Raw genomic sequence first — 11,084 nt, forward strand, 5'->3', positions numbered from 1 at the left:
TAACATCCTCCGCCTGTGGACAAGAGCTGCCCACAGCTCGGAAAATCTAAGCATGAGTTCCGGTCTGAGATATAAAATACAATCACAATAAACATAATGGAAGTAAAACAGGATCGATCATTCCATGTATTAAATTGTAATCAATTTTCAAATGTTATAACGATTTCGAAAACAACGAATACTTTTACAGTTAAAAATGTATTTACCTGGTAAAGAATAAGTTAATGATCCTGTGTTATTTCGTATAACCACAAAGCATAAACACCATGAAATATTATTCAAATACCATGTAGAATTAATTAATAGCGATGCATAAAAGTCAAATGTCACTGCACATGGCCACAATATGGCACCACCATTCACGAAAGTTCATTTGTCACTGGTCCCAATCGAATTCACTGGCTCCTTTCTTGTTTCGAAAAGTCAACTGGCGGAACGCTGTCCAATGTTCTTGAATCCTTGAAAGCACACGGCCTATGCACACAGTCAGGTCCTCGGCTGGAGTGGCAAAGCGAGAGGTCGACTTTTCTTGACACTGCTTGAGTGTTGACTGGTCGCTCTCTAAAGATGTTGTATGCCGATAGAGTTACAGTGTGTATGCGGTCGTCGTGAGCACCTGTAGATGTAGACGGCGAGGGTGCTGACAGATATGGATAAACCTCTTTTGTTTGCGGTCTGTGTTTAGCGGCACAGGTGATAGGACAGCGTACATCCTCGACAGCCAGCGTGTAGCCAGGAGCCAGATTAATTATTTGGCGTGGACCAGACGACAGCGGGGGAAGTGCTTGACTCTCCGCCCTTAAGAATGGGGTACGGCCATCATCTACAACACTTAAAAATACTGGTAATTCACGAACAACAAGTGACTAATACCATACCAATTATAGAAATATCAATACATAGAAAGATGTGCCACCTGCAGCTCAGACTGCTGCCTGTAAAAATAAGACTATATACACAATAATGGTCTTCTGGTAAATGCATATCTGCATATAAGGATGATAACGGCAGGAATCGAATGTTTGGATTAATTGTGACAGGTCTAATTGCGTAGCCACATATTATCATAAAAAGACATTAATAAGCACGATCAAATCGCAAAACTTATGGACTGCTTGAACAGTACAGTCGGACTAACTATCATAAAATTCTAATCAACAACATTCAGCAAATGCTTTGTAGCTAATAACACCAAAACGAACAACATATATAATTATTATGGGATGAGCTGAGAGCACACATTGAAACACCGATAGTAATTGTACCTAGACAGTAATATAGAAGATACACAATAGTAGAATAATGTAACGTAATGTCGCCAAGTGACTATCAAATGACCATCATATGAGAGAGCCAAATTCCAAATACAGGTCTTGTCTCTACAGAAAAGTAATTCATTCAATATTGTCACAATAAAGAGATGCAATAAGTAGAAATAAACTTGTCTCCTTGTAAATCAGTATCTGTAAAGGGTGGATAACTAATATGATCAAGTATTTCAAATTCGTAACCATTTTATATTCTGATCTTCTCAATGTACACTGACAAGCGTGTATTATACTCACAAATAACTGGTCCGTAAAATGGTTAAAACAAAGCCATTACCATATGAAATATGATGAGCAAGAATAACGTGTCTAGAAAAAGGAAATTCAATTTTTATCTTCTCACGGCAGATGGCAATTAATATATGCATCATGTCAGAGGGAACGGAAAGGCGACTCCACAATGTTGAAGTACCATAAAAATACCTGTCGTGGAAGGAAGGAATCGTTTTAAACGAAACGCCACTAGCCAACTTACATAATTTTTTCCCGAAATATATATAGATTGTGTCGGGGTTTGAATTTGCAAATTGTGACAATCAAACAGTAAATAATAATTGAGGAATACCCGCTGAATACGAAAATTAGTTAAAGGATTTCCAGCCGTTAACGTGAGGTCTCGGGGACAAAGATAAAATTGTGAGACGACAATTTCATGACAAGCAAAGGAATTTGTCAAATGTAAAATCAGTGACGTAACCGGTCGATTGACTTTTTTTATTCTTCGAAAAAGCAAAATGAATACCAGAAATACTGTTGATATGATCAGAAAAACATCCATGGAAATAGTGGATTTAATCAACGACATAAATGAAGGAGGGGGATAATTTGGATAGGGTGTAGTTTGATGTGTTTTCCAAATTGTCAAACCGACAGTTGGGGAGCCTGCTGTAAGTAAGAGCAATGCAAAAATAAGCGTCGAACTTTAATCCATAAGAAAAGAACGATTATTAAGAGAAATAGGGATAAACCCGCGGCGATGCTTGCCGTTAAATGATATGGGTTGGTTAAATCCCCATCTAAAGCGTAAGGTGGGAGGGAATCCATCCAATTACCATCAATTAAATTATCCGAAATGACCTGTGCCTTTTTCATACGTTGAGAAATAAGGCGTAAGTCAACTTGAAATTCTGTGTCCTTTCTACGAATTTCATCGAAAACTTTATCATCAATTAATAAATGTGGGATCTTAAAAGCGGAATCGTCCAGAAGGGGTTGTAAACTATCAATGTTTTTTAAGATTGAAGCATTAAAAAATTCCGATAAAAGTAAAAGATTAGGTGGGTATAATTTTGAAGTAGTTGACGTTTTCTCACATTTATGAATTCTCATGTCTATGTCGAATTCATCCAGTTTCAACGCACAGTAACAAGGAATTTTAAATATACAAATCTGACAAGCTGGACGCTTCACAATGCGACCCTTGCACGTTAGTGTTATGGTTTTTATGCCAGTTAAAAGAATTGTGCCTGGTTCAATTTCGAGAGCCATTGAACGTAGCCCATTTAATCGGAATTTTGTATCACACAAGGATTTAATTTCTTGTGTGTCTTTAGTAAACAAAGCAAGTGCGCATGTGAGCGATGTTTTTGGTTTCGGACTGTGAAAAATTGGACAGTGTTTTTCGTGTTCACCATAACATGTTTGAAAATCCCTAGCTGAAAATTCAATATACTGATCTTTAGCTTCCGAAACAGCAAGATAATCTGGTAAATTCATAACCTGAGTGACATGTGTACTTGATTGATTAAATGGTAAGCCAAAAGAATTTATTCGATATACATCAAGGAGAGTAGAATGAGTCTGGATAGGAACAATAAGCGAAATTAAAATTGAATCTGAATTCCGAGAACAGTGAACAGTGCGTTCCCGATAATAATAACCTGGATCCTTATGTGCAACGTGAAACAACGGGTATTCTGCATTGAGACGTTTGTGAATCATTTTTAACGCTCTCTTTACTTCCGAAACTGGGAGTAAAGATGGACTCAATCGTTGATTAACTAACTGTTGAATGCCTAAATACATTTCATCAATTTCTTGTCTAATAGTAGTTAGGAACGTGAGGCGATCTAACAAGATTTTCATTGTGATAAAAATAAATCTCTCCACATCTGTATTTGTTTAGTGACAAGTATAATATCTTTATGGTTTGTTTCAATACCCGCGAGAGCGGATGAAATGCGGTCATTTGTTTTAGTTATAAATGACGACGTCTGACGAACTTGTACTTGAAAAGCACGAGAAGTATTAGCAGCATGCAACGACAATTGTTTAACATACCGCGCCAGTCGTTCAACATCCTCGACTGTAGCAGTACCAAACAGCGAACGAGTTATTGATCCAATAAAAGGAAGTATCGCCCGTTCAGTGCGGGAATCCTTGTGAAAAATGTTAATATGGGGAATTAACAGGTTAATGTCTTTATGGACATTTGTCCAATACGCGAACAACTCTCGTTCGGCCTTTTCTATATATCCATCCATCGCCGAAACGGTATAACAAGCCAAAGTATATGTGGAACAAAAGTCTCGATATCTTGATCTATTGCCCATTCCATCTAAATCAGGCAATTTATATTGAAAGATATGAATCCATTTATTCTAGGAAATGTCGATTCGTGACATATGTACGAAGACAACTCCCCATGGAAGTCGAAGTTCCGTATGCACGGAATTAACCCGATTCTGGATGCTAACCAACGCGATGACAATGAACAAGACCCATACTGGTCGGAGGAGGCCTCTGGATTCTAAAATTCTAAAAGAAACAAGTGTATAAACATAATTATTAACTTCAAACTAAATATCATAGATCACTCATGTTTTGTAAGAAAAAGTTTCCATGTCTTGTGAAACCTAGTAACTGTCTGACTGTATTCATCTCGAATCTTCACCTCGCTGACTGTATCTAAGAAGCATGATAACAATTGTCACAAGTAGGTAATATATAATCTCACACTGGGAACCGTTCGAGTAAGCAACATCCAACAATAGTGAACTTCTTTTACAGTATCAACATATATCATCACAACATTATTTATTGTCTCGTTTTTGTATTCCACGTCAACTGACGGTATTCAGTTCACATGACTGTATCTCAATTCTCATCATCGTATATCACTTCACTGTATTGTAACCGTACTGTATAACCATGCGACCCGTAGTCGTCATTTCTCGTATATTGTAACTCATTTGTATTCTCGTATATACACACAAAGCGAACTTGCTTTATAGTGGCCTGCGAAATACATGTGCAGCCAGAATCATCTCGTAGAAGTAGTATATAACCATGCGACCCGAAGTCGTCATATATTGGAACTCCTTTGTATTCTCGTGGCCCGCGAAATACATGTGCGGCCATAACCCATGAACATGATTTGTATTCTGCAATGTCAACCAACACATCTCTGTAAATAATCCGAATATTCGGAGTATTCAAAACACAATATTGAACGATAACATTACACATTCTCAACATATATGCACGACTGTAGTTTCCTATAACCTTGTGACAATTGAATCATCTGAACAATGTAAGAACGATCTATAGCATGTGCTAGCTCCATGCATATAGCATCATGTAATTCTAAATCTGAAATAAAACACACGCAAAAATCAATATTAGAGTGCACTTCCAACACGAAATCTGCAGTGTTATAACTGAAAAGGAAACGAAATATAACAATTAATCTGAAACACTATTCGACAAATATATTCAGATATATTCTAACGTTTTCGCTTCTTTTTTAATGACTTCTGGATCATGTAATCACGAATCAATCCTTGAGGGATATTAGATTCGGGTTCCCATGTAGCCTCCTGTAACGTGAAATTTTCCCAGTGAATCTTGTAGTACTTTTCTCCATTCACAATTTTATGCGCTAAGATACGTTTTACTATGAAAACGTCATCCTCCTGTAAATAAAAATCGGGATTCTGTGCCTGCTCGGGGTTTAATATCTGAGGCGTCGGGGTGGTCATTTCCGTATGATTGTTGTCAGATTGAGACGGAATCGTTTGGTTGTCCGTAGCAACAACTGGGATTGGGTTAGTTGGTCTCTCTTTCGGGTTGACAAACCGTTTAAGCCGGTTCGCGTGGACTGGAACTTTCAGGACTTTGTGATCATTACAACGGCGTAACTTATAGGTGAAATGTGGCAGTTCATCCGCAATGTAAAAAGGTCCTTGGAATATCTGGCCTAGCTTTTTACATTTCCCAACAGCACGTGCCGTGGAATGAAGCCATACCTTATCTCCAAGCTGGAAAATGGGATTTGAGGTGTTCCTGTCATAGTAATATTTCGCTTTGTTGTGAGCCTCTTGTAAATTGGTACGCGCCAATTTTCTAGTAACGTCTATATGATGTAGAATTACATCAAGCCGTTGCTTAATTGTTTGTGGTAGGGGTTCAAATGATTGTAATTCAACAACAACGGGTACTGAGCATTCTTGACCAAACAGGAGAAAGTAGGGGGAAAATCCAGTACTCTGCGTTGCCGGGCTAGTGTTATAGGCAAACATCACACTAGGGAGAAGCTCATCCCAATTGTCCTGGTTATCATTGATAAACATGCGGAGCGTTTGCACGATAAACGAATTTAGTCTTTCACAAGCTCCGTTGGTTTGTTGGTGATAACTACTAGTTTTCAACGGTTTGATCCCCAATATTGAACACACCGCTGTAAAAAGTTTGCTGGTAAAGGAAGTGCCATTATCAGTCAATAACACTCTGGGAATCCCATAAACGCAAATGTATTTTGAGTAAAATGTCTTGGCTACTTCCACAACCTCCAACGTGGAAATCGGAATAGCCACGCTCCATCGGGAAAATGCGCAAGTTAACAAAAAAACATACCTATGACCTGTTTTTGTGGGTGGTAACGGCCCTAGGAAGTCAGCTTGAACACGATCAAACAATTTACCAGGGACTGGTAATGGTTGTAATGGGGCAGGTCTCTTGTGAAAGTCACGTTTATTTGTTTGACAGGCAGTACATGACAAAATATACTGCTTTATGTCCTCCAGCATGTGATGCCAATAGTACTTCTGTCTAATAGCATTGAATGTTCTGTCAATACCAACATGTCCAGCTAACAAGCTGTCATGGTATGCTTGTAAAACATGTTGTACCAACGACTGAGGTATCACCAGTTGACGAATAATTCTGTCGTTCCTGTGGCCCCGGCCGGGCAGCGCATATAAGTGGTACAATATGTCATTGTCAAGAATAAAATCCTGGCTTTGTAACAATAATGTACGTGTGGCCTTGTCATCAGTAGAAAAGGTTTGAGACTTAATGCAATCAATCAGCGCCCGTAGTTTATGGTCGTCATATTGCCTCTGTGCTATGGAGTAATCTCCTAGGGGGTCGGACGATACACTGAGAGGGTCGTCAATTGTGGAGGCATCATACAACTCTGATGTTACATCTGTTGCAGGCACAATCGATATTTGGTCGCCGTGGTCATTGGACGTGACGATATCATTGTTTGTACTGTTCGTATCAGTACGTGTTTCCGATAGGACTGGGTTAGGTTCACATATGCCTACCTGATCAGACGGAGAGCAACCCATGTAAACTGGGAAAATGATTTCAGACTGAGGGGGAATTGTGAAAGCCTGCAGTGCTCGAACTGGGATGGTTTCCTGCTCTACCATCTGTGGATGGGGATCCGATACTGGGGGTGGGATATCATTGTTTGCCCAAATGGGAACAACTGTGGAGCCGTTATGAAGCGACAAAGTACAAGATTGGAAATTTAAGACAGCATCTTTCTGAATCAGAAAATCTAATCCTAAAAACATTGGTGACGTTAACTCTGCAACTATTTGAAAGCGTTGTTCCATGTGGAAATCACCAATAGTGATGGGAAGTAAAACTTGCCCTAACACTGGCACAATATTTTGACCTATTCCCTGAAGAGAGGTCACATCAGATTTTTGAATGGGAATTTCTTTCCACAGACCCGAGTCATAAAAAACTTCCCGACTTAAAATACTAATAGATGCGCCTGAATCCACAATTGTAGAAACTAACTGTTCTCCCAAAATAACATGAATCCTATGCTTGTTGTCATTTTTTGAAGTGACTTGCAAAACAGGCGATTGAGGACGACTGTAACTTGGTAAAATAGGAACCGGCGACTCACGCGAGTGCAAGTTAGTGGGGTCAAAAACATGCTCAGCACAGTGGCAAGGTGGCCTGCGTGGTCTGACTGCAACCGGGCATTACAAACACGTTGCAAATGTCCCACTCTCTGACAATAATGACACCTTACATTACGTGCGGGACATCTATCAGGGTGAGAGAAATCATACTCACCACCGCATCTGTAACAGGGGCGTGCCAGAGCCATGGTCCGTCCCGTGTTGTACTGTGTGCGTTGAGGAGGGGGCTGTCTTCTCTGCTGGTGTGGTCCGTCCGGATACGAGAGTGGCTGGAACTGCTGTTGGGGAGGCTGCCACGGCCGAGTTGTATACCCAGAGGACTGTCTGGAGGGGTGGGAATATCGATTCTGTCGTGACTGGAAGGTATTAACCTGGGACGACGATGGTGCAAGCTTTGCCGCGAGTGTAGCAATCTGGTCTCTCAGAGTATCGATTGCCAACTTGACACCTGTATTTTCTGCAATTTGAGGGATTATGGATCGAGCCAATCGTGCAAACGAAACAGCTTCGTTCAGAGCCGTTGGCTGTTTCATTAGCACGTGTTGCCTCGTACCGTCATCCAGTCCGCGAACAAATGCATCCATCAAGTCCATGTCAGTCTTACCTAATAGGCTAGCTGTTTGGGTCAAATCCGCTAAATACGTGTCTATAGGTTCAGTTGGGGATAACCTACGACTCACGAAAGATTCTAGAAGGGCCCACCGGTCAGTTGGGTGGACGTACTTGTCCCTGAATAATTTCTCTACCTCATCGAAAATGATGATATCTTCCCCTAGCGATGATATAAGATCTTTGTACCAGAGGTACGCAGAGTCCTTCAAAAATAGTGGAAAAACTTCTACTTTCTGTGCGTCAGTCCACTTTTTAAAGTTTCCAAAATGAAGGAAACGGTCAAGCCATTCAGCAGCATGGGTCGTGTCTCTGCCAGTAAAATGTTCTGGCATCAAGGTCGAATCTCCCATATTGAAGTCAGGGGGTGGATTTTGTGCTTCGGGGCCTGAGGACGAACTTAGTGAGGAAACGTCAGGGAGAACACAAGCGTACTGATGTAAAAGCTCATCGGTAGAGGGTGATAAGTCCAAACTCTGATCAGAAATAGGGGGCGAGGGTTCCTGGGGAGGAGGGGGCGGTGGGGGTGGTTGGGAGGGCGGTTGAGTTATGACAACTCGGGGGGAATTCGAGAAAATCGTACCAGTAAGGAGACGAGCTGGGGCAAGACGGTCACCTGACGGAGATGTATCAGCATTTGGTGTATGAGACATTACCAGCCCAACTACACCATGTAAGTCCAGAATACCTTATCCATACGTCAAAATGAAACCGTACCGTCAAACGTAAGTCTGGGTGGGAAGACGGAATTGAAGGATGGGAACGACAATACGAAAACAAAGAATGGGATCGTCTTAAACATTTTGTTCAAGAGAAAACCCGCATACTCCACCATGTCGTAACTGCTTTTGGGCGTCCAGTGCGACCCTGCTACAGTTACTAAATGTATTGCCGTTCCTGGTCCTTGTGGTCAATTAAGCCAGGACATTGCCCTCGCCTTGTCCACCACGGCTCGGCTCCGTCAAGGAGTGATTGGCCTAATGACCCTTACTCCAAGTTGTCTCTATCAGCATTCATACTCACATAATAAAGAAACGCAACACCAGTTTATACTCACATAGTTTTACTTACTCTCAGCCCATCTATCAATACAGAACAGGATCAGACTGGTCAGGCTCGTCACTAGCTGGGGGAAACTTAGAACGATCGGGATTCGACTCGATCGACTGCAAACCGCGCTTCCCTCTCCTAATGTTGAGGGTATCATTTTATAGTGTTCGAGCCTGACCTGTCCTTGTCACATGTCTCAATACCTCCATTTGATTCGTTACAAGTTTAGATCTGACCATGAACTCATGTGTGTCGCCATCGGAAAAATACCAAAAGCCTACGTGCCAGATTGCTCATCTCTCTATTGATTCTGTGACTCGCTCCGAAGCTCCCAATGGCTTATACCTTGTAATTCCCCATTTGTTTCATTAACTCATGGACGATAGCCAGAGACCAATCCAATGATAAATGTGAAATGTCCAGAATACACTTGTGATAAATGTAAAATGTCTTTTCTCTATTGATTCCTTTCCAACTACAAGTTCTGTCACGAACTATATTTAATGCAATTCCTAATTGCAGCTATAATGGTTCTATTTATTATCATTCGTTTCTGAGATGCATTTTTGACCTTATAACAATATCAGAAAAATACCAGTATGTATTGTAAACCTGACGCAGATTTCATACTAGTATATAGTAATTTCAGATATGGACAACGCACGGATTAACGGACAACGCACCGCAATATACAAAATTATGTTATGTAAGATATCGTGAATATTCTCTATATTGTTGTATTTGGGCGTCACGTCTCGTTTCGTTTCCTTTGTTTGTTGTTTAACGCCGCACTCAGCAACATTCCAGCTATATGACGGCGGTATGTAAATAATCGAGTGTGGACCAGACAATCCAATGATTGAAATCATGAGCATCGATCCACGCAGTTGGGATACGATGACATGCATCAACCAAGTCAGCGAGCCTTACAACCGAACCCGTTTAGTCGCCTCTTACGAAGACCTTTAACCCGGATCGTCACATCCAGTTCCTTGCAGTCACTGTATTGTATCAACATCGACATGCTGCATCATACCACCAAAGAGCAGGTGTTCTTAGGACACTGCATTAATCTATAAGAGTAAAAATCAAAAGTTTATAATTTACCTGTGGCTCTCGGCAACATCAAAATCCTCAGTCGTACTTGTAACTGAACTGTATATATCTGCACACAACTCTTTATGACAGGGGAGTGTCAGATACCCGTAAGTAGATAATAAGTAATAAGTATCCCCCCTCCCCCCTCATTTGATGACGTCACAAGTGCACCTAGTAACCCCACGAGACTGATGACGTCACATAACCTTGACCTGGGGGGGGGGGGGGGGGGGGGGTGTTGTTTACGTCATTGCCTCATTAATATGCAGAATAACTCATTAATATGCAAATGTATGCATGACGTCATAGGGCAATTAGGTTAATAAAGGGTCAACTGACCAAATGCAATCATGCAATTAATGACTTGACCATTCGTTAACCGTAGAACACGGGATAGTAATGAATGTCCCTATATGGACATGATACTACGACCGGGGTTGGGTTGGGTCTTGACTCACGCGGAATGGAATGTCATTGTGAGACCATTTTGGCACGAGAACATGTGGTGAACATTTGAACCTTTTGCTTTGAAGACTTTTCTCTGTGTACATTCAGTGGCCGGCTATGTGTGGTAGGATTAAAAAAATTGCCCAGGAACAGGTGCATGTAGAAAGATCTCCCGATATTCAATTACATTCATTAAGGGTCAACTGACCGGATGCAATCATGCAATTAATTACTTGACCATTCGTTAACCGTAGAACAACTCGTGTCTAAAAACAAGATGGCGGACGTTGCCATGAACGCTCACGGGCTGTCACGTGTCCTCGGTTTGAATCTCGCGCCTGACCTACAAGTCAGTTCTATGAGGCACCATTCCACATCTCAGGCT

General features: G+C 41.1%; 1 protein-coding gene across 1 annotated transcript; it reads right to left on the reverse strand.

Annotated features, from left to right (window-relative positions):
• Positions 1-395: 395 nt before the first annotated feature.
• Positions 396-8,457, reverse strand: LOC139460423 (uncharacterized). The gene is made up of 2 exons (XM_071241916.1): positions 7,650-8,457; positions 396-823 (listed from the first exon to the last, which is right to left on the reverse strand). The coding sequence occupies exons 1-2, from the start codon at positions 8,455-8,457 to the stop codon at positions 396-398; spliced, it is 1,236 nt and encodes a 411-aa protein (XP_071098017.1).
• Positions 8,458-11,084: the final 2,627 nt, after the last annotated feature.

Source organism: Haliotis cracherodii, unplaced genomic scaffold, assembly GCF_022045235.1.
Source record: "Haliotis cracherodii isolate W230 unplaced genomic scaffold, xgHalCrac1.p SCAF_14, whole genome shotgun sequence".
NCBI lineage: Eukaryota > Metazoa > Mollusca > Gastropoda > Lepetellida > Haliotidae > Haliotis > Haliotis cracherodii.